At 33.6% G+C, this 25,376-nt stretch overlaps 1 protein-coding gene across 1 annotated transcript; it reads left to right on the top strand.

The window, feature by feature from the left end:
* The first annotated feature begins 15 nt into the window (after window positions 1–15).
* LOC128159357 (protein mono-ADP-ribosyltransferase PARP14-like) lies at window positions 16–24,450 on the top strand. The gene is made up of 21 exons (XM_052822420.1): window positions 16–157; window positions 1,720–1,866; window positions 2,274–2,492; window positions 3,115–3,408; window positions 3,962–4,063; window positions 8,405–8,532; window positions 9,299–9,413; window positions 10,435–10,608; window positions 10,915–11,208; window positions 11,916–12,041; window positions 12,400–12,522; window positions 12,696–12,923; window positions 13,373–14,961; window positions 15,549–15,693; window positions 16,286–16,511; window positions 17,244–17,494; window positions 17,862–18,067; window positions 19,069–19,477; window positions 19,917–20,074; window positions 20,814–20,994; window positions 22,107–24,450. Coding segments are annotated over exons 1-21 (5,409 nt in total). The 5' UTR covers window positions 16–156; the 3' UTR covers window positions 22,400–24,450.
* Window positions 24,451–25,376: the final 926 nt, after the last annotated feature.

Below are 25,376 nucleotides of genomic sequence, written 5' to 3' on the forward strand. Positions count from 1 at the left end.
AAATTTCTACTTTCGTTTTGACTTCACAAGAAAATATTTTTGGAAGTAATGTGGTGTGATTATGATAATTTAATCGTCATGTAACGGTTGTAACGGTTACAATATGTAAACTTTACTCGATTTCTTTAAGGACTGAGCTGGAAACAGCGACAAAGAAGTGAGTGTTATTTATTTACAATGCTGTCAAAGTCATAGTGACCGAGGTCTAGCGTCAGTAGAATGCACTCTGAAGCACTATAGTTGACCTTGCGAATGCAATCGTTCTGTCATTTTTTAAAAATATTGAATTTCTTTATAAGCCTATATTGATGTATTTATTATCTTTTTTTTTGGTCCTCCTGATTTTCTTAACCATACATGTTTGTAGAAGGGACACATTTTATAGGCAACATAGTACCTCTACAATTTAAACCCTGTATGGGCAAATCTTCAGATAATCCCAGATTTGTTAACATTAAATCTCAAAATGCTCGTTGACCATGTTGACATATATAGGCAGTATGAACAAAACCATTATGATAATGGTGAAAAATTGTGCAAGGAGTCATAAGAATATATAATTTCCTAATGGATAATTTTAATTCCCATTATAAATCTCCATAAGAATTCAATGCCTGTGATTTTTTTTCTGGGCATAAAGAACTAGGGATCATTTTAAAGAAAAAAATCATAAAAATCAATTTAATTTTTTTTTTTTTACTGACAGGTATGTGTACTTATTAAGAAAATGGGCAAAATGTGATGGAAGCGTTAATCTTGGATGCACTTATTAGATTTTCATGCATGAACATGTATTTCTATTCAAACTCATCATGCAACTTTATATGTATTTTTAGAATTCAAACATTCCTGAGGTCTCTATATAAGATAAGCCAGTCCGAGAATTCAGTCTCTTTTTAAATTTTCAGCTGTATATGGAAGCATAAATTTGATGTTCAGTCAATTTCGTCAATACTTCAGTGACAGTTAAAAATTGAAACACTGATCACTTAATGAATATCATATGTGGTCACAGCTAGTTCAATTATACCACCTTCAGTACTATTTAAGGTTTTAAAAGCTTGTTCATCTTAAAACTGACTCGAGTATGGGTTATACTTATTTAAAACCAATGAATTTGTTGAAAATGTTTTAAGTACTAGCTGTCCAAATTAATTAAACCTTGATCAAAATGATCAGACTGAGTGTTCATATGAAACGGTATGTGCAGAACTTCCTTATTGTTTTTTGTACTTATGTTGACAGTATGCTTTAATTCACCTCTGTATACATGCATACAGATTACAGTGATTTAGTTACTTTTAAAAGTAATAAAATACTTTCTTTGGTGATTCATGCTGGATATGAAGGCACTTCTCTTTTGAGAAGTCGACAGGCATAGGATGTTGTTTTTAAACAAAATAAAATTTCGTTGGCATTTAATTTCGTCATATCGTAATCCATAAAATGTATAGCATATCGACTCTATATTTATTAATCTTTGGGTTTAAAAATTCACTACAGATTTAATTTCCTTGATTTTTACTGCCAACAAAAATAACGAAATTAAGTCCTCAACAAATATTTCTGCTTCTCTGTTAGATTAAAAAAATATATAAAGTCTACTGAAACAAATGACAGAGAAGAATTTGATTCAGATACCTGAGCACTGGAGTCATGTTATCATTCTGTGGTGTTACTATTAAATCAATATACTCAAATCTCTTCATTGCTTCCCAGTGGCAGGCCTTGAGTCTTCACCAACCTTAGGGTGGCAGTCCCTGTGTATGCCGATACCTCAAGATTTCCAGCTGAACACCTTCCTACAGAAACTTGCCAGTGAAATAACGGATGAAGATCTTCAAAATTTAAAAAGTCTGCTCCACGGTCTGTTGGTTTTTGACTCCTGCAAGTCAACTTCTCGACCAAATAAAAAACACGAAATTTTTTCAATTTAATTTTCAACTTTTAGAAAGAAATATTAAAGTTGGTATTAAGATACAATGTAGTATAAAAAAATTTCATAAGCATACAAAAGATGGAAATTTATAACCAAAATTAAAGATCGAGCCATTGATAAGAAAAAACCAGTTCTTCAATATAAAAAATGAAAACATATCTTCCCAAAAAGATTTCATTCTGCAATTATTCTGCTGATTCCAAAAAAAAAAGTGGGGGGAAGTAATTTATCAAGTAAGGAATTTCAAAGTCAAGAGTTACAAAACCTTGCTAAGGAACAGAGAATTTGATTGTTGTATATTTCTAACATACATGTACCGGGTACTTCTTTGAAGGAGATGGAGGTCTACAGAAAAGAACCCTTTCTGGCATCACAAGTGCTGTGGATTTTTTCACGGTCCTCAAAGAAAAAATGTACCTGAACAGGGAGAACCTGATCTTTGTACAGGCATGTCTGTGGAACGTAGGTCGCCGTGACCTACATAGAAAATGTGTAGAGTTCGCTAAATCATCTGACAAGATTCTCCATTTCTACTGCCCAAAGGACACACCAGGTATGTATACCAGTATATATGATACATCCATTCCCAAAATTATTGCTATAAATGAGGAAATGTTCACTCGGGGTTCAATGGTTATTTTACACTTAATTCAAGAGTAAAAAAATACCAGTATGTGATTCATGTGTAATAGCTAGTGTGTATATAAAGGCTCAGTACTGCCACGCTCCTACTAGCACTAACTCAGTGGGTTAACACTTTAGCTAAGCGGTAGAGCGTTGGTTTTTAAACTGAAGGGTCCTGAGTTGGAGCCTAGTTGTTGTCACTCCTCCTCTTCTGTTACACATGTGAGTATAGTCCCATAGCATCTCGCATACATTAATACACTCAGTCTTGTTTCACCGTAAATAAGAAATTGTTTTATTATACCTTATATAGTACTCAATACAATGTACCATACAGTCAAAATTGATCTATGACCTTCTTGATTTAAATATATATATAATTTTGTGTCAGTCATCCGTAAGTTGTCTAATAAATATATATCTAATACATGTATATATGTTGATTTACACTTACTACAAAATACTGCTATTACAATTTTTGTACTTAGAGTATTTTGTATTGCAACAAATAGTACGGTAAATTAATGATTTTGTTTATAATATTTTGACAGAAAATGGCTACCAGTTCATTAAATTCCATGTGGCCGGTGGTTTGGACACGTTTATGCGACCACAGCTTGAACATGTTCAGCGAACCGTGGCACAGCTAATGGGGTGTCAGCCGGAGTATGTAATAGTGGCAGGAATCGAACCGTCCAACAGTATAGTGGTCACCCTGATGGTACTAGCGGCCTACGTCGATTTGCTTCCGTGCGCGGACAAATATGAACTTGTACTTCTCAAAGCTGTGGATGTGGATAAAATCATCACTAATAAAGGCATCGAAATAGATGTACCTTGTTATGGTATTTACATCTGCAATTTTTATTTTTCATGGTCCCCCCCAATTGATTTGAATATGAATTTATTTTAATTAGTTTTAATTAGTTGAGATGAGGTATCCAGGATTAATTCTTTCTTCTTTTTAAATAAAATAAATGCCAATTTTGTGCCAGAATTCTTGTTTTGATCAAAGACAAATAAATTTAATGTGTAATAACAATAAATTAGCTGTATTTAGTTTCATTAAAAAAAAAATGCGTATAATTGCCAGAAAAGTGTGAATTTAAAAACAATAACAAATATTATTGAATATACAGTAAAATACAATTATAGCGAACACACTTATAATGAATTGATGCTCACAGCGAAGTGTTTCTCATTCCCTGTTACTTAATTACACGTGTAAAATTGATGGATATAACGAATTATGCATATAACGAAGTAAAATCTCCTGTCCCTTGCACTTCGTTATAAGCTTGTTTTACTATCATGATGTTAAATATTTTTTTGTGTCATTTTTGTCAGACATTTTGTGTATTCATGATTGTATAATCATTAAAATCATATAATATGAAGGTGGTTACCATGCCAGTGAAATCCGGAACATTTTGAAGAGACAAAGAGATCTGGAAACCCAGCTAGACAAGGCACAGAGGCGTTTGTTAGAGATAGAGAAAGGTGGGAGGCTACTATTGTTTTAAGATTGTTTTCTAAAATTAAAATTTGCAATTTTTGATCTGAGAAAATACTTTTTACCATCATATTTTTCCAACCTACAGCCCTAGGGAAGCTGTGGGATTGGAAATGCTGGTAAGAATATAAAATACAATGGATATGGCTTTTGAATGTTTTATGCCAATTATTGGTCAGGGGCCCGTTTCTCAAAAAGGCCTACGACCAGGCGTAAGCTTAGTCCGGACTAAATCAGGGACTAAACCTCAAAACCAGACTAAGTTGCATTTCACAAAAAGGCGGTAACTTAGTCGGGACTAAATTTGGGTTTAAATCTACGCCTTCTAATGGGTTGGCGTAAGTCTGTGCACAAAGAGCGAGTGTTTTGTTTCTAAGGCAAAATATACTGAGAATTTTATTTTTTGGTTTGTTTTATGTGTTATTAAAGAATACATTCACATTTATTTAAATATTTGTACATGTACTTATAACTTTAAAAAATACCTATTGTTCGATAACTGTTTCTATTTCTAAATAAATTAAGATTAAATCAATTTGATAAATAATGGGCTCACCTTATCAAACGTATGTAATAAACATTAATATTACTTCTCGTAATGAAATTTATCTAAAGTGTGAAGAATGGGTATACCCCGATAAATGATAGAAACACAATTATTAAAAAGATGCTTCATTTCTAAATTAAACATGTATTCCCCAACAAGTCAAGATAGATGTATAAAAGTACGAATAGATTACTGATTTTTTTAATCAATACTCAGTAAGCATGAACTAGAAATTTAATGTTTCTAATCAAATTTGAACCTGTGAAACGAAACCGATTTCAAAATTATGAATAAGAGCAACTCAAAACGTTTACATTTGTAATTTGTCTTTGTATGTGGTTGTTTGTTCTTTACATATACATTTATTACTGAAAACTTTACAACACGTATGCATTCTCATTTTCCTTTTTTTACTCCTAGTATCTTTACAAAACCGTATGAAAGCTACATGTATTTTGGAATGTTTATGAACTCGCAATTAGGTACAATCAATTTTTGTTTGTTAAAATATTACTTAAAAATATGTTTTAGAAGTGTGCAGAGTCTGCATCAATTTTAGATCTGTTGACAAGCGTTTGTCAAGGTTATCGAATATCATAAAATTTCACATGCACACCTTGAATTTTTGGAAATCAAATTCATTAATCTTATGAATTCTAGGATTATCGAAGTGATCAATTGCATTCATATTTAACATCGATGGTAATTCTTTTAAAATAGGTATGGTGCACATGTACTGTCAATGATCTTCGTGCTTATTCATATGCATTGTTTATTTGTACTCATTTAATTGAATTAATCTTTAATTACTTGAATTCATGATGATAGTTTTGTTTCATCATATTTAAGATGTGCGTATATCAAGGGATTTTTTTTTATTTCAAAGTTGTTGACTTGCAATACAAAAGCATTGTTTTAGCAGTTTTACAACAGTGTGCATTGTTTATAAATTTAACTAGCTTGCATTTGTCATACTTATTATATAAACAATTGTATACATCCCCACCCCAATAACTCAAAGCAGATAGGGAAAAAAGTAAAACTCACATGCACTTGTTAAAACCGCAAAGATGCAAAATGTCTTATCTTAAGGGGATAGGGGATTTTTTAGATGCCTTTTCCATTAAACTTGTAAAAACCTTTTATTTATAAAACTTTCTTTAAATAGGAAGAGTGTTCTTAGATAACTGCTTTTATATCTTTATTTTAATCAAGATACTGTATACAGGGTATTTTGGTCCCGTGTAATTTCCGTCCTTCTACACTTGCAAACAGTTTCACTCTGTCGTGACTTCGCCCAGTCACAGCTGTTACTTAAGTTACTTAATATTAGATATTGAAAATCAACATAAATTCGCCCGCTGACAACAAGGATGAAATAATTGAAAATTAAACAGGGCAAATTATTCCCTGTTTATGGTGTATATTACTATATTACTTTCAACCCCCCCCCCCCCCCCACCCCCCACCCCCCCCGAAAAAAAAAAAATAATCAATCGATTAAACCAAAACCTCAAATGTTGATAATTCCTGTCTTGTTAATTGTTGTTGACTATTAATATCTTTCAAAAATATTATCATTTGAATCGCAGAAAATTAAGAATCGTTTCCATGTCATTGTCTACATTCTTTCAATATTGGAAAAGAGGATGGACAAGGTTCATGTAATATTATTTATACAGTAGATATTTTTGATTTCAGTTGGTTGCTGTTATACTCATGGTCATATTATTTTCTATAAATAATATAGTGGACTGATAAAAAAGAATCAAGCTTTATCCCAGCATCTGAAAATGTCTAAAGATCTACAGTGTCTATGAAGCATACTTCTCATTCTGCAGATGTACTGGGGCATATCCACTGTACCTTGTTCCTGTATTCTATAAATATTTGAAGTTTACACGAACATTGAAGTTAATTTCTATGTATTGTTTCGTTCAATTTATATGTAAGATTGTGCCTCAATATCATCTATAATGCATTTAATTGTCACATATTTGGTTTCTGAAACCTTTCTCTAAAATTTCATTATGTTAAGAAGTGTATAGGCATTTGTTCTACTTTTATTAATATAAAATGTCATGAACAGCTTGAACTATGCACATTCAGTGGTAAAGTATAACATGCGTACTTTCGGGTACTACATGTACTATGAATTGGAAAATTGATCCACCACATATAATCATAGCCTCAAAGCAAAACAAAATACGATATGCACATGCTTAGTACTCATGATGTCTAAATTTTCGACATTTAAACCCTAACTTACGCCTCTTTCAGAAACGCAACTTAGACCCGAATAAATATTGGCGTAACTTTGTTAGTCGGACTAACTTAGGCCCAGATTTACGCCTCTTTGAGAAACAGGCCCCAGGTGTTTACATTGTCTTTGATTTTACGGCTATTATCAGAGGAATAAAATTTTGTTATACCCCTGTAAAACAGTTACTATATACATGTAACTCTTTACGAAAAAAAGTCCAGCATTTTGACTGTTGGACTGGATCTGTTGGATTGGAACTAGTAGTTATTGAAATCGACTGTTAAAAAATTAAGACTGTTGGCCGGTGACGTCACATTCCGCGAAAACAAATTATTGATTAGAAGGAGTATAACAAAACAGTTGTTGACTGTGTCTCGAGCAACAGTTGATCTGTCGGACGGGCTCGCAAACTGTTGCCCAAGGCCAAAACCTTGGGCAACAGTTTGCGAGCCGGTCCGACAGATCAACTGTTGCCCTCAACCCCAGTCAACAACTGTATACTGTCGCTCAAATGTATGCAGAGCTGGGAATTACACAATAATGAGATTATACCTTCAACTGTAAACATATTATCCTTAACGTACACAATATTTGGCGGAAAATGTTTTTTTTTTTAAACTGGATAGCATGAACTTGATTTAGGGATTTTCAGAATTCACCTTTAATATAATCTTATACATGTACATATTTGTTTGACATTTAACGATGTCCTTGATTTAGCAGAAGCTGCATGATTCTGCAAAATACACAGCCAAGTGTAATATATTTACAGTGTCTAGAATATCGTTTGTCGGCAGAGCTTTGCAGTAGTTTTGCATTTTTCAGTTTTGAAGTGATTTAAGGGTCCTCCACGCCTTTTGAAAAAAATTTCACCTACAATTCCAAAGTTTTATATTTTTTAAAGATTTGGAATTTTAGCATGTATTCAAATTGAAAATGACAAGGGAAAAAAGTTCAGTTTTGAGGATAATGCATATTGTACCAGCTTTTAAATATTTGTTGCTGTTAATGAAAACAAAAGTTGCTGCTGTATTTTAACTTGGTACTTAAGAGTGAGTAGACTGAAGCTATACCCGTTGCATTACAGAGATATTCACCCAAATTCAGTGATATACCGTAGTTTCCTTATTTTAGGCAAGTACTTAATTCGGCGATTCAACGGTTTCGCATCAAATCGGGAGAGTGTAAAAATCGTGAACGCCGAATTTTTATCATAATTCCAAGTAGTTTACATCTGTACAAAAATTAAAGCAAGATTTTAAAATCAGCAAGATGTGCTTATCACAATTTTACGCGGATATTAATTTTTCACGTTTAATTAGGAATTTACAGTAAACAGTTTCACAATGAGTTGATTGGATTTTTTGTTGTGACCTACTGTCATAAAATGTAAGGGACATGGGGTGTTGAGGATCCTTATATAAGCTTACTCTGTATGCACATATTAAGTTAATATTTTACTTTTAGAATTGTTGAGAGCAACTTCAAATCAAAATTGAACACATATTTATTTTCTAGAGCGAAGGAAATTGTTCCAGGGATCGTTGACGAAAATGGCCCCAAAGGCGGCATCGGGAGAACTCGGGTTGGATTTCACCTCCCTCGTCTCAACTCCTATAAAGAGTCTGAGTGTTCCTAATCCTCAGGTGATAGAAACTGTATAACATAATTATCATGCAAATCTTTATCTAATTTGGGATATTTGTTATCATATAAAAATATCGGTAGAAAGGTTGAATTTGGAACTTTATTGTCCATTTGTTGAGTACTATGTATAAGCAAGTTGGACATTGCAACCACTGTTTTTTATGTATTTTAATCTTGAAATCACTAAAGTCATCATTAATTTATTCACTAAATTTGAAGTTTGGCTAATGGATTTTTACAGTACTGAACAGATTTTCAGTGAACGGTACAGATTTTCAATCTGATTCATTACAACTTACCCATCATGCAGTGATGGGGGGGGGGACTTTATAAACCAGTTACGTTTAATTTTTATGCCTCCTTCTAAGAAGGGAGGACATATTGCTTTGCTGCTTTCTGTCGGTCGGTCGGTCCACCAACAATATCTAGGTCAAGTTTGATATTGGATACGATTGAGCAATTTTCAACAGAGTTATGTCCCTTGGACTTAGAAAAATTCCAAATATTTGCAGTTTAAGTTCATTTTCTTTGTGGATGTTTCCAAGGGAGGGGGGCATAAGTGTTTCACAAACATCTTTTGTTGTGAATAGATTCATAGAATAGATGGGGTCCAATTAAACCATAATTTCTTTTTTTATTTTTCTGAAAGCAGGAATTTGAAAATTTCATCATACATGTGGGTTTTTTTTTAAATCAGACAAGACTTAAATGTATGATTTTTTATTCAGAAAAAAGTTAATCTATTTTAAATTTGATGACTTTTAGGTAGTTTTTAGTGTACTGGAACTTTCTGGTAATTCGGGGGAGCAATTTCCTGAGCAAAAAGACCTGGAGCTTACCTACAGATCCCAGAAGAGTGTTGATAAAGGGAGTGATTTTGGTAAGACTAATTTTATGTGTGGTCATCAACTGTACATGTACCATGCACGCTTTTTTATCCTTATTGCATGTCTCCTTGATGAATAGCCCACCTGAAAAACTTTTCTGTTCATAAATACTATAGAGATGTCAACAAGTATTCCAATACACTGCTACCACTTGGTCACAATGGTCATTAACTAAAATGTTTTAGTTCATTACTTAATTGTTATTAATTTAAAAAAAACCCAAATATTTATGCCCCCCTTTGAAGAAGGGAGGGCTTATTGCATTGCTGCTGTCTCTCAGTCGGTGGGTCTGTTCACCAACAGTTTCCGTTCATTTTGTATACAAATTATTCATAATTTTATTTAAGTCAAGTGTAATTTTGGATACGATCGAATAATTTTTGTCAAAGTTATGCACCTTGGACTTTGAAAAATTCCAATTATTTGCAGTTTCTATTCATTTTCTTTGCAGATGTTTCAATTATTTGCAGTTTCCATTCATTCTCTTTGCAGAAGTTTCCAAGGGAGGGGGCATAAGTGTTTTACAAACATCTCTGGTTTATTTTTTTTTTAGACATCAGTTTTTTTGCTACAAATGAAAATTAACAGCTTTATTTTCTAAGCATTTTTTTTAAATCCATAAGCTACAGTCTGTTTCATCAATATCCCGGGGGTATTTTTTGAGAAGCATTATATTGGTCTGATGAAGTTATTGTTCTGAATAAAAGAATCTAAGACCAATTTGATATTTCTTTAATGTGATTATGTTAATTATAAATTCATTTAGTTATTGGATTAGATGTTTGTATAAATAAAACAGAATACTATCAAGAGCTCAACAAAGTTCAACAGTATAGTTGTGACCCTAATGGTACTTGCCTACATCTATTTGCTTCCGTGCGCGGACAAATATGAACTTGCATATCTCAAAGCTGTCGATGTGGATAAAATCATCACCAATAAAGGTATTGAAATAAATGTCCCATTTTATGGTAATTGCCTCTGTAATTTTTTTTTCACGGCCATTGTTTACAGAGCAGGAAGCCTACACACATTCCATTGTGGTCAGCAATCTGCCCCGAGATGTTCAGGAGGAGGAATTACGAGAGTATTTTGAGAGGAGACGGGAACATGGAGGAGGACCAGTCAAGGATATGAGATTGAACACACAGAGAGGAGAGGCCATTGTTAATTTTACTGATTACAGAGGTATAAAGAAAGCAAACCATAATGCACACTGATTTTGTGATGTCTTGAAATTAAACGATTCCAAAAAAACAGTAACTGTTAATTCATAAACATTTAACAGTCTGTTGGTAAAATTTGCAGATAACTCATATACCTTTTAACAGTCCTATAATAAGTTTTTCAATCTCATAATTACCAGCTTACTCTAACCTGAAATTCAAAACCCGATGAACAAGCTAAATTTTGAAAAATTACCCTCATGAAAAGTTTATGAAGTCTGAAGTACATTCAGGACTTTGATTTTTTCCTTCATTCTTTTATTCCCAGCTGTTGGCAGACTTCTCCAGAGTAAGCCCCTTCTTTTCAAAACCCACTACATTAACATAGAGCCCTACCATCCCAACGACGATAGTTTGCTTACCCTCAGTGGACTCGCTGAACCGGAACAGGGACCCCTGGTCACACTGGAGGTCAGTGGATTCAAACCCGAAACAAGGGAGGAAACTCTCGAGGATTACTTTGAGAATGAGAAGAGTGGAGGGAAGGCAGACAGCATCCATCTACCAATCAGAATGGAGCCTGATAAGAGTGTCGCATACGTAGAGTTCAAGGACAAAGAAGGTTTGTTAACTACCGCAATGGTAGATCGAATTTCCTCCTGAAATCATGTGTATGATCACCAATATGCAGTGAATATCACTCACGTAAGTTAGGTTGACATTACACTGCATTACATTACACTGCATTACATTACACTGCATTACATTGTATTACATTACACTGCATTACATTACACAGCATTATATACACTGCATTACAGTACATTGCATTATATTACACTGCATTAAGTACACTGCATTATATTACACTGCATTAAGTACACTGCATTATATTACACTGCATTAAGTACACTGCATTATATTACACTGCATTAAGTACACTGCATTATATTACACTGCATTAAATTACACTGCGTTACATTACACTGCATTACATTACCATTGAAATGAGTAGAAATTGGCATTTAAAATGCTATCAATTGAAAAGATATCGTGCATATCATATATATCATGAAAAGGGCTATGTAAGCTGTCAAATGTTTGATTAAACACATTTAATGTATTCCACGCCCATTTTAATGCATGCAACAACGATATTAATTTTATGTCTTATTCATCACAAAATGATTAAACCTATGGTAATTTTTCAGATAAATTACAAGATGATTAAAATTGGTCCAAATCTCTTGAATGAAGTGAAATAAAAAAATTTTCAGGAAGGTTACAAAATAATTTTATCATGATGTTAATGGGGTTCCTTTTCTGTAGTGGCAGAGAGTGTTCTACATAAGGAAGGTCACATGCTGGACGGGGTCAAACTCAGGGTCCAGGAGCATGTGCAGAGGCGAAATGTTTCACAACCCAAATTCTATAAAAACAAAGTGTTTGTAACAGGTAAAGAGTCTTATTTTTTGAATTGATGTAATAAACATATTCTATCATCTATAATAAATTATTTCCACTAATGATGTTCCATACCTAGAACAAGAAAATTATCCCAGAGATATATTAGGGGAAAATACTGTATTTTATATGTACATGTACATATTTTACAATCAATATTTTTTTTATCAATATTCTATTTGATTCTTTATTCAACTACTAGGTCAAAAGAAATAACTTACAGTGTTTAATCTTTTCGATGTATTAATGACTGTTGTTTGCATTTTAATGGAAAATTCCCTTAATACACATATGTTTTTGTCATTAAAGTTCACAGTACATGTATTATATTTGTTCATCCTTGTTCTAGGAATTGATCCCAAGACGACGCAGGATGGCCTGGAGAACTATTTACAAAATCGAGCGAATGTTCGTGTGTCGAACATCTGCAGGGATGCCTCGAAAGCTGTGGTCACTTTTGCCTCGGATATCGGTATCTCCTAAAACTAAACTTTGCATTTATTGCAGTTCTTCAATATTAATGACTTTTGAGCAAAATGCTCTACTTTTGCTACTAACCAATAAAAGCCCATATAAATATATAGATTTTTCAGTTTTTGATTCAGTCAATTCAAGACAATGTGTTATATTATTGTATGGTAACAGATGTTCAAAAACTCCAAGAGCTGTGTGAAAACAAGACACTTGACGATAGACACCTGACAGTTGAAAAGGTCAAGGTTACACACAGTGTCCTTGTAAGAAACGTCCTTGAAACAACAACAGAGGACTGCCTAGGCATGCATTTCCAGTACAGGGTGAACGGGGGCAAGATCCACAAGATTCAGAAGCAAGGAGAAGACTCCTTCATTGTCTGGTTCATAGACCCTGCAGGTATGTATTGGGAACCAGTTTAATTACCAAAGCACAGTAAAACAAGCTTATGATGAAGTGCCAGGGACTTTCGATTTTGTGATTATAAGAGTGGTCGCTATAAACGTGTTTTACTGTACACAATCATGAACTTGTACCGGTAGTTTGACTAATAAACATAACCAAAAAATTTCAGGGATTATTTCCTTGTCTGTTGACCTTACATGTATTGGTTACTAGTTTAATTAGCAAACTGGTAGCAACTAGATTAATTAGCATAATTATAGCATGAAAATTAAAGAAGGCGGGATGGAAGAGTTGATGCAAGTTAAGAACAGAAAGGGAGCATGTTTGTACAGGAAATGGAAAGCATTTTTCTTTCTCAGTTGAACCAAATGAAAAAATAAATTACATCCCGCTGATCTAAATGTGATATACATGCATTTGATTTTGTAATTATTTTATTCCAGTGACCGGAGACGTTTGTAGTCAATACCACAGTGTGGATGGACAGGAGCTAGAAGTCTGTCTGTATTACGAGTGCCTTGGGGTCACTAGGAGCTCCAAACTGCAGCTGACCTTCACCCCTCCATCAAAGCTGACCTATGACCCCAAAGAGACAGAAAAGTTAATGTTTCTGGAAAAATCTTCAAAAGCACAAGATGTATTGAAATCCAAGTTAGATCCACTATATGCTTTGGCAGAAATTCAGAGTGAAGGTGGCATTAAAAAAATCTCTGTTAGTTGCTTTCTAGAATATGATGTCCCTGATTGTAGGCAAAGAGCAAAGAAATGGGAAAAAAAGGTTAGAAAGGAATTAGACCAGTTTTTTAACTGCATTTTTGTTGAGTCTGTAAGACCTCTGAAGGAAATTTGGGAAGAAGTCGAAGGAAAGAAAGAGGAGTTTGAAAGTGAGGCTGAGGGGTGTGTAGTCATTGTACCAAAGAAGGAGTTGTTAGAGGTCAAGGTCATTGGGTGGAAAGATGACGTTTCCATAGCAATGGGCAAATTAACCGACTTCATTAAAAAGGCCAATGAAAAATTGGAAAAAATAAAAAATGAAATAACTGAGGTACTCCAGCTGCAAAAACAAATGAGCTTGAGAATCTTGAAGTTTACAAAGTTTTGTGAGAAATGCGAGGAGTATTTTCCACGCTGTAGAATAGACATAGATGAAAAGAACTTGAGGATCAATTATCATGGGTTTCCCACCGATGTGTACAAGGCAAAATGTGCATTACTTGAACTTTTACACAGAAGAAGTAGGGTCCCTGTTGGGTCATTTACTCAGGAGAAACTGAATTTTTTGGAATTTCCCAAAATTCAAATCCATTTGGAGAAAAAATTGAAGGAAAATAACCTTAAAGGCTTTTATGAGATCAAACATGATCGCTGCATTGAAGTTAATGCTGAAACAGACGAACAAGCAGTAAAGATGGCTCAGTTTATCAAGAACTTCATTATCGAAACACCACGCAAAGTTTCCAAGTTTGACAAATTGCTTCTTTCATCACCTGAATTTGAAAAAGAAATGAAGAAAATTGAAAAGGATCATGATCATTTAATCAAGGTTGTTGCTGATAAAGAGAAGTTGGTTGTAAAAACCTTAATGGTATCTGAATTGGAGAAAAGGGTCCTGGAATTAATAGACAATTTCTTCCAGACTAATGTCATGGTTGGAGAGGCTATTGAGTTGCCTCCTGCCATGTTGAGGTATCTCAGTGACTTTTGCTCAGAGGAATTAGAAAATATAGCTACCCGGGGTCAGAACAAAGCTTCTGCCGAGGTCTACTGCTCACAGACAGCTGTTTGCGTCACTGCTGTTGAGAGCGCCTTGTCTGAAATAAAGGGACAAGTCGTTGCCTTGATTCAAAAAATTGAAAAAAGAATGGAGACCCTGAAACTTCCTAGTGTGGTAAAGTATCTACTTGGAGACAATGCTCGCACAAAAGCTGAGGATGTGGAGCATGAATTTCAGTGTGTCATCACGGCAGATAAGGAGAGTTTTCACGGTACACCCATCCAGAAACAACAGTCTCGTGAAAAGGACATGTACCAGGTACTAAATCTATTGTCTTTCTGAAGATTAAGGTGGTATGGGACACTTCCATGTTGTGACGTATTGTTTATCGAAATAAACAATGAAATAAAGTGTAATTATATAAGTAGTTTCTATCCAAAAATGGTCACCTAACTTCGTAGCGCAGTGGGTTAGAGGGTTTACTACGAACCTGTAAGTCATGAGTTTGAATCCCGCTGGGGGTTTTACAATTTTTACCTTTTCAAATATTTTTAAAAGCTGTTTCTGGTTAGATATTGTAAAATTTGAAAATTCTAAATCGGTGAAAGTTTTCCAATTATATAGTACTTTAATCCACATTAATATCAACAGATGTACCATACCACCTTAAAGAAAAAAAATGCTTACAACAAATTCATGCTTACAGCAAAGTTCGTTTCATTTCTCCCTATAGTCCTAAAGCGTTTAATGAATTTATCAGTAATATAAATATAAATTTTATAATTATATATATTTTCAAGTACCGGTATAAGAAAACAAAATTAATTGGTCTGTGGCATTTAACTGTAATTCTATTTTACTGGATATGGATGCAATTGTAAATTCTCTTTCCATTCTGAGTACAGTTGGCATCCTGTGACCTAAATTTTGGAGGGAAAATTGTGGTGGTGAAACAAGACTTGACTGATCTAGATGTGGATGTGATCGTGAATGCAGCAGACGCAAAACTGAAACTGGAGGGAGGGCTCGCCCTAGTCATAGGTCAAAAAGGTCGGACTCGTTCATTCATTTATTTATTCATTCATTCAATCATTGTAAGTGTTTTGATCAAATTTTGATAAGCAAATTAAGGAATAAAAGTACAATCATGTACTATATTAATATCATATGACCAATATCGTCATCAATACACAATAAAATATAAAGATACCAGAATTTTCCTACCCATTTATTTTTATCAGCATTGCTTGGTGTACAAAGATATTCACTATCAGATGATATACATGTATCAGAAAAATCAAAGAGGTTGGCGCACTTAATATACGATTTGGCCTCAAATATAGCCTTTTGCAAACATCAAACATCAGTACAGTGTGTCCAGGTTTCAAAAATCATATTGCGACAGCTAGGTACCTGAAGCTATTTTTAGTAACAGGTACTTTCCGTCTAAACACAGGTGTAGGTGAAATAATGGGAAAAGGTGCTATACCTCTTTGCTTCCTCTAAAACATAAAAGAAAAATAACTCACCTGTTACATTGCCAATCACCTCTCTAGTAAATTGCTTAAAGAACATTGTATGGCTGTACGTATGATTAGGACAAAGAAAAACACAGCAATATGACCTTATTTTTGTCACATAGGTGGAGATGAGATGTACCAGTGTTGTCAGAAGTTTATCCGTGACCAGGGGCCGCTGAGTCCCGGGGATGTGTTTTGCTGCCCTGCTTCGGGTCAGTTGAGGTGCAAGGCTGTGGTTCACTCAGTGGGTCCTGTGTGGCAGGGCGGAGAGTACCAGGAGGCGGAGCTTCTGAGGGAGGCAATCTACAGCTGTCTAATGGAGTGCGACCAACCAAACAATCAGTTCAGGTGAGTGACAGGTGTCATCATTGTCAGAAAAAATTAAAGTACTGAAAGTACTTGTAGCTCCAGGCATTTGTTCATTTTTCGTAGCATTCATGCATCACACTATGAAGTTATTGTGTCAACTCATGAGTAGTTATGGGACAGGGGACACAAATTGATATATAAATCTAAGATACACTAAGGGATAATGATGCTGTCAAATGTCAAAAAGAGCATAATGCATTCTTTTTCACTTGAAAAGTTACTGTGGAATCATTAGAATTCATGGTTGCTCAATTTTCGTGGTATTCGTGGGTAGCCCTCCCCCATGAATTTACATTCTCGACGAAAACAAATTTTGAAAGAGTTTGTTATCTTATTGATACTTAAAATCGAAGCATCCATGAAATTACATCCCCATGAATAAGCAAAAAACTCACAATCCATGAAAATTGGCCCCCACGAATTTAAATGATTCCATAGTACATTATGATGTTTCAAGGTAGAATTTAGTGGTCTTGATTTATAATTATGGTATCAACTTGAGATTTTGTCTGATTATAATTTTGAATCCATAGACACCTAGGAAGTTAAATCAAAGGTAATTATTGCATATTTGTCAGTTGAGTGCAATTTAGCAAATATATTATCATAAGAAAATTAAATAGTTTATCTCATACTCTAGGTAAGCTATTGCTGTTAGAGAAGTTGAATTTTAATTTCTTCTTTTGAATCAAATACGTGTAATATTTCCAGATCGATAGCTATTCCTGCCATCAGCACTGGTGTCTTTAATTATCCACGGGAAATGGCCACACGGGTCATTGTGGAGACGATAAAAGAATATTTCCTGGCAAATCCAGATTCGGTCATCCGTGAAGTTTACCTATGTGACATCAAAACTCTTGTTGTTGAGGCATTTACAGCAGCTCTGAAAGAGAAATTTTTGAATGTAGTCGAGGGGGAAGGGCATGACCAGGCATGGAAGAGGCTCAAGACCCCTCATGGTAATCTGTCCATGGACAATTTCATACATAATAAATATATCTTGTTTTTTTTTATACCCACCACAAGAGAAATTTTAAAGGGGTTGTATTTGAATTGTCCTGTCCATGCTCATATTTGGTGCAAGGCTTGGCAATGCACTTTTTTAAAAAATAACTCATCATACACATTTTGAATGAAAAGTTGTGCATAAAAATCACATTTAATTATGACCGCCCCTCCCCCCTTTTTCTCCTATCAACAGTTATTAAGTTGACCAAAATTATTTGAATTGCAAAAAAAAATTATGCAAATATAAAACATGAGAGCAGAGTATGCTTTCTAATCACAAGAGGACAGTGTGCAGTGAACTGTTTTTATTTCAATTAGAAAAGGCTCCTAAAGAGATTGAATACAGTCTAGGAGATTCCTTGAGGTCGGAAAACGTCTTAGAAACCTCCATAGAATTAACGCTGTATGGACACAATCAGGATCAACTCCGTTCAGCGATGGAGAAGTTCCGGGAGATGGCTAGCGAGGACTATAAAAGGAAAGACTTCACCGACTCCGGTCTGAAGACTCTAAATGATAAACAGGTATTAGATTGAAATGCTTGTATTTAAAATTTAGACTTGAAGACCCCAAGCCCCAAGCCTTTTCCCTTCTTGTATCTTCATAGTGCATACTTAATCTTACAAATACTGGTTATTTACACATGGGGAAAATTTACACTATGATAGTTATGTGGTAAGCTTAAAACCACGTAAAATACCCCCATGCATATTGTAGAAAGTAAAAAATCAAAACTTTAGTGTGATCAATAACTCATCTGCATATTTAATACACATATTGTTTGACTATAAAAAATGCATACTTTTAAAAACACAACCACAAAAAGCATTTCTACAGTACATGTTTGTTGTCATAGTAATTTCCACCATGCACTGTACTTTGAAACATATTAATCAAATACAGCATGTGTCAGGTTCATGTGACAAGGTAAAATTTTCAGTAAATTATGTTTTCTGATTGTGGGTAAGTAATTTCTCCTTCTTAAAGGGGCATGGTCATGATTTTGTTCAAATTCAGTTTTACTATTTTTATTATTTGCAATGCTTTAGGAATGTATTTCTAATGGTCAAGTGAAATTTGAGAGTCAGTCGTAAAGCTATGAGCAAGATACGAGGCTCACGTAAACACGTAAACACGTAGACTCATGTAAACAAGGCTCATGCCCTGTTTTGCTGTTTTGGTTTACATACTAGGTTGATTATACACGTACCAGCAAAAAATGTTTTTCAAGCTGATTTGTTGCAGATCTTCTTATTTATTTTAAGCATAAATAAACAGTTTCTAACTTTTAAAATATTCAGTTTAGGTCTAAGACTGGAATTTTTACCTCAACATTCAAATTGTATTTGTAAATGTAAGCTCTGTAACTCGCTTTAAACTCAACAAATGATGCTCAAATTTTGGTTGCCTATTAAAAATGCCTTACTGAAGTATTGTAAACATTAAAAACAGAAAAATAATTTTTGACCAAAATCCTGACCATGATTAACAGTTGAGTTTAATTTTGTAATTCTTCCCATAACAGAAATCTAAGCTGCAAAACAAGGCCAGAGAGCTTGGCGTGGAGATAGATCTCAGCAAGCTCCAGCGCATAGGTCGCATCAAGCTACACGGACTGACGCAAGACGTCTTCGAGATGGAGAACGTCATTCAGAAATTGTTACGAAAACATAACATGCAACAGCAGACGGAGCAGGAGTTGAGCCACTACCAGACGGTGGTCCAGTGGAGAAGGGTGTTCAATGACCAGGAGGAGGTGGAGTGTTCCCCTCAGCTGAACATGAGTCTAGAGAAATACTATCAGCAGCAGGAGAAAAGGATTCGGTTTCATATTGGTCAAGAGGAGTATATTGTCGATTTCACAAAGATGACCCTGCACGACCCTTTTGATACTACGGAAGTTTCCGAGCTTCAGCGTCATTCAAAACTTAAAGGTATGAGAATGGATGAATGGTCAATTGAATAAGTATTTATTATGAGATGAAAGTGCACTGTAATTTTTTTTTAATTTTGTATCAAAATAGAAAATATTAAAAAGATATTCTATGAAGTTTAGTGGAAAACTGTGTGTTAAATAACATGATAATGTGTTATTTATATTTGGGTCGAAAATCTATTTTGAAAAATCATAGAAATGTTAATTTTATTTGTTTTCATTGAGATTAATCAAAGTACTGAAACTATCCTTGATAGCTTCCCTGACTTGTAGGGTACAATCAAATTGAAGCTTATAGAAATATAACCTCTCTAAGCAAATTATGCAAAATGTTTCAAAAATAAATAAATCTTCTGATACATTTTGAATTAATTTTGAACAGAAAAATTGAGCATATTAAAATCAAATTGATTCACAAAAAAATTTTAAAATTTCAGAACCAAGCAAGACAATTCTTCCTGATCACTGGTCACCAATGAGTGCAGACGATAACTTGATCACGATACCATTGAACCGCACTAAGCAGGAGTACACAGACATTGTCAGTAGGCTGAAGGGCGAGCTGGCTGGCCATTTGACAGTTTCAAGTTTTGAGGTGAGTTTGAGCGAGCTACGTACAATTACTGTAAACATACTACATTTGGCTGTGTATTCCTTTTAGCGCTTTGGCGGAATGCAGCCTCTGCTAATTAAATCAAGTACATCGCTAAATGTCATGCAGATATGTATAAGAATAGTCACATTCAGGAATACGCCAATTCAAATCCACTCCAACTTGTTCAAAACCTTATTTACACCAAATATCGTATGTGCCAATATAATACTTTTACAGTATGCAGCTTGACCTATCTATTTAGAGTAGTGGTCATTCATGGATAAATTCTATGCCTTTCTACTCTTCTAAATAAGGAATCATTTTTTGAGTATTATGAGGTGATGATTTCGGTCGGGGTGTGATCAAATCCAATAAAGCCCGAAGGGCTTTATGATAGATTTGATCACACCCCGACCAAAATTATCATCTCATAATATTCAAAGAATGATTCCTTATTACTTATATTTATATAATTTTAAGCCATCGTACGATTGTATATTTAAATATAAATAAGCAAACCCCACTGGCGCCTCGATTTGGCATCATTTGCATTATGGGTTATATAGTACAAAATCGATACGTAGTGTTATCACAGGCAATGACACTGGAAAATGTAAATATAGAGAGATATTTTGATCTTCTTTGATAGCAAAAGTATTTATGCAGTAATCTTGTACAAACCCCTGAACTGGATGAAAATATTGATATACATGTAATAAAATCATCATGGTTTTGACAGGTGGAAAGAGTTCAGAATCGTACCTTGTTTGAGCAGTACTCAGCTATGAAAGAGTTCATAGAGACTCAGTCCCAAGGGAGTTCTTTCCCCTTGGAGCAGCAACTATGGCATACAGTAGACATAGAAGACATATCAGAAGTTAATTCATCAGGATTCAACAGGAACAAGTGTAGCCGAAAATGTAAGATCCTTCATCAGATACTAACATATAGTAACTTGATTGTAGAGGAATATCTGCCGTGATCATAAGATGTTTTTATACTAGTATACTGTGGAATCATTAGAATTCGTGGTGTCTCATTTTCGTGGTATTCGTGGGTAGCCCTCGCCCACGAATTAACATCCTCATCGAAAACAAAATAAGTGAAAACTGACGCATCAACGAAATTACATCCCCACGAATAAGCAAAAATCCCACAATCCACAAAAAAAGGACCCACGATATTAAATGATTTCACAGTATTAAAAAATCACTGAAGTTTATTTGGCAAACATTATGAGATTTACTCATCACAATTCACAATTTTTTTCCAAGTGAGTTGAACATGTTATTTGAACTATGAAAAAAAGAAAATGTGCTTTTATTTGCATGCAATTTTTTTTCTTCAGTTAACTAGAAGTTTCAATTGCTGTTGCAAATGCTTTTGCCATAAAAATTTTTTTAAAGGGGCATGGTCACGATTTTGGTCAAAAATTATTTTTTCGATTTTAATGTTTGCAATGCTTTAGGAAGGCATTCTTAAAAGGCAATCAAAATTTGAGTGTCATTTGATGAGTTATAAGCGAGTTACAGAGCTTACAATTCTTCGCTATGTTAACAAAGTGTTTGTTTACATTTCGAATGTTGAAGTGAAAATTCCATTTTAAGGATTAAAAAGAAAGTGTTAATTCCTAGGAACTGTTTATTTATGCTTTAGATGAATAATAAGATAGACAAACCGGCTTTAAAAAGATTTTTTACTGGTATATTGAACCTATGTAAACAAAAACAGGGCATGAGCCTTGTTTACATGACGAAGAATTGTGAGCCCTGTATCTTGCTTAAAACTCAATGACCGGCACCCAAATTTCTTTTGATCATTAGAAATGCATTTCTTAAGAATAGCAAATAATAAACCAGAAAAATAAAATTTGACCAAAATCGTGACCATGCCCCTTTAAGTCCTTTTAAAAATGTTTCTTAAAACTCTTTTAGAGTAAGACCTTAACAAAGATTGTTTTGTATAAATTAGTCGTGACAAACCTGAATTATTACAAATGTACTTTTATTTTTCTACTATTTGGTTGACACAGCTATGAGCCTTGGTAATGGAGTATACTTTGACACCTCACTGATCCACAGTCTCCAGGAGACCAAGCTACAGATCACAGGCAGACAGAGGGCCGTCTATTTGTGTCGCGTTCTGACTGGAAGCTTCACCGAAGGATCTCCAAGCCTCTCCGTTCCGCCGGAAAACAAGAGCAGCAAATCCGGTCATCGTCGCTACGATTCTGTGGTGGACAAATTGAATGCCCCGCAGACCTTCGCTGTTTTTCAGGATTCTCAAGCTTATCCAGAGTATTTGATCAAATTTTTCATCCAATGAAAACCTTTCATACCGGTTGTACTTTATTCAATGACATATAGGGTCTAATATAATTGTTAAGTGTTATATTTTAAAAATTATAAAGTTGAAGGTTTGATATGGGTTAATACATTGGCATATATTTTGCAGTTTTTAGAGTGTGTTTTTATAAGGAATTGAACATATGTTAATTTTGATAACTTCTCTCCAGATTAATAAAGACAGTTACATGTATATATAATTTAAATCTTTATTCCTGTTTTAAATTCTTATTTTGTACAACTGGCAGCACTTTTGAATAATAATATTCATTGATAAAAAAAAATAATTAACAACAAATGATTATATCAAAGTGTGAAGAAAAAAATCAATTTTTCTCATTTATAATTTCAAAAGATATACTTTATTTAGTTATAAAATACATTTATTAATTTATATATAAAATTATATATATATGATTTAATATTTTATTATGTGATAATGTATTTATATATTTATAATCAAATGTTTAATGTCAAATTATCAAAAAGAATGACTAATTATGCTTAAATTTGTAGCATTAATTGTTTATATCAGTAAGCTAGCAATTTTATAGCAATCATCTATTTTTTAAAATTATATGAATTTATATATAAAATATGATTCAAGTTTCAAGAGGACATGGGCTTTTAATTTTCTGCAACATTCTTTAATGACACTATGAATTTTGATGTGTATTTAGTTTTTAAAAGACATTAAGGCAATACACGCAAGACTACATGTATATCTAACCCTTTTAAGATTATTTTATTAAAATATAAATATAATCTAAATTTTAGAAAAACATGTTTTTGTAAAACACGAATGGCCAAGTTGATGTAAAATATCATAGACTCAATTGCCAAAGTATGTCATGTTATTTTTATTTCCCTACATATTTCATTGAAAACAAGACTTATTTCTCTGAATTCGTTTTTTGGTTTGAACATATTTTATTGTTAAGATGGTTTATACAAAAGGATTGGGTACAAGTTCTGCAAAATTAAAACGCCCTCTCCTGTGTCACTTTTTTTTCAAAGCTAGGTTGAGAAAAAAGAAATAAATCATGTTGATTAATGCACATTAGCTTTGCACTTGAAAAACTTTTTTTTGTCGACTCGATCGTTTGTCAAATTTAGGTATTTCAAACACGCCATTAAGATCAATTTGTTAGAGCTCTACTATATATATTTTTTGCCTGATTCATTCAAGTCAAAACATCTTACTCTGAATTGTTAATATCAAACCTCTGAAGGTACAGAAGGTTGAAAAAATATTTTTAAAATATTATGCAAAAAAAAAGCATATCAAGAAATTCCAAATTTATTAAATTAATCTAAATCTTTTCAAAATGAATGGACTGGCGACTTAAAGTTGATGACAATTCTTGAAAAAATGTTTGTATTCAAAGAATGTGTCCTTAGTCTAGTGAAAAAAAGTGACCTACTTTTGCAGCCCCGTGACTGTACTTGTACTACGGTATTTTATATGTGTTATGATTTGGCCAGTGAACAGAGTAACAGCATTAAACTTATATTCGATTCAATCATTTTGATCTAGTCAATCCATTAATTTTTTTTTTAATCGTCACTGATCCTAATTGTTTGAGTACTTCCTTATCTGCTGAACTCTGCTGATTAGGGATAGTCAACATTTGTTTTTAGGCATTAAATAAATTATTTTCCAAAACATATCATCATATTAATGAAATGATGTACCAAATTCATGATGATTAAAAGAAATACTGCTTTCGTTGTTACAATCAGTTGTGCATGTATTATATACATGCTTATTTCAGTGTTACTGTTACAAATGGTTATGCATATATTATAAACTTGCATATTTTTTTTTTTATATAAGCTGTGTTTTGTAAGCCTTATGTGTGCTTGTTTTATAATGCTGAATAATTGTTATGTAAAATCTCAGCCAGAGAAAGCAATATGACCAGGGTATTTTTACACCCATGTGCAGCAGAGATGATTATATATATACAAACCATATTACATGACTGTATATGTGAACTGATATTAAACCAAAGTCACTGTATATCATATATGAATTTTCTCTTTCTTAATTTTGTTCTGGTGGCTTGAAATCATTAATTAAATGGCAAAGCTGACTGCAAAGGGCAAAATTCATTATCTCTATATTTGCAAATTTGTTTGATGGAGATTTAGATGTCATAAACTTTATTTAACCAAAACAAGATGTCTGCATTTATTTTGAGACAATTTTTTTTACATTTTACACTATATATTTCTCTCATATGATCCCACACATCTTTTGGAAATTAAATATAATTATGAAATGGAAAGAAACTTCTAAGGGTGAGAACTAAAGTTTTATTCACTGTCAAAAAATATTCAAATGTGCACACGTTTATTTGCCCGAAATTAAAATTTTTGTATCTATTAAGGTGATTAGCAACAGTACTGCAGGTACTTGTTGATCATGAGAAGAGGATTTTCCAACCATGCACCATTTCCAAATTTTATCCCTTTTGATGGGGAGGAATTTCATTTAGAATTATAAAGGATGCTTTGTTCCATGTTTTGGAGAAGATAAAAATGATAAAAAATAAAGCACACAATGAATCCCGAGACAAGACTCACTTGATCCATTAGCCAGGTGAGCTAAAATTAAACAAATGAAGAACAACCCAAGGCATTCCATTCCAAGGATCAAAATTTTGGAATATTTTTGCAAAGTTATTTTGACATATATGTGGAGAAGCTAGCTGTTTGTTTTGAACTACAGTGTATTGGGGATTATATTAATGGGTAGGTGAGCAAAGTAGTCCATACAGGCCTTTTGTTTCTTTAGCAATACATGCTTTGAGGAAAAATATTGCTGGCAATATCAATTACAGAGAATTACCAGATAAGTGGAACTAAGTGGTTTGAACTAACACTGAACCTGTTCAACTTATTTCTACACAGTTATTTCATTAACTCATAAATGTACACACTATGACTCTGAA

This window comes from Crassostrea angulata, chromosome 8 (genome assembly GCF_025612915.1).
Source record: "Crassostrea angulata isolate pt1a10 chromosome 8, ASM2561291v2, whole genome shotgun sequence".
In the NCBI taxonomy this organism is placed as follows: Eukaryota; Metazoa; Mollusca; class Bivalvia; order Ostreida; family Ostreidae; genus Magallana; species Magallana angulata.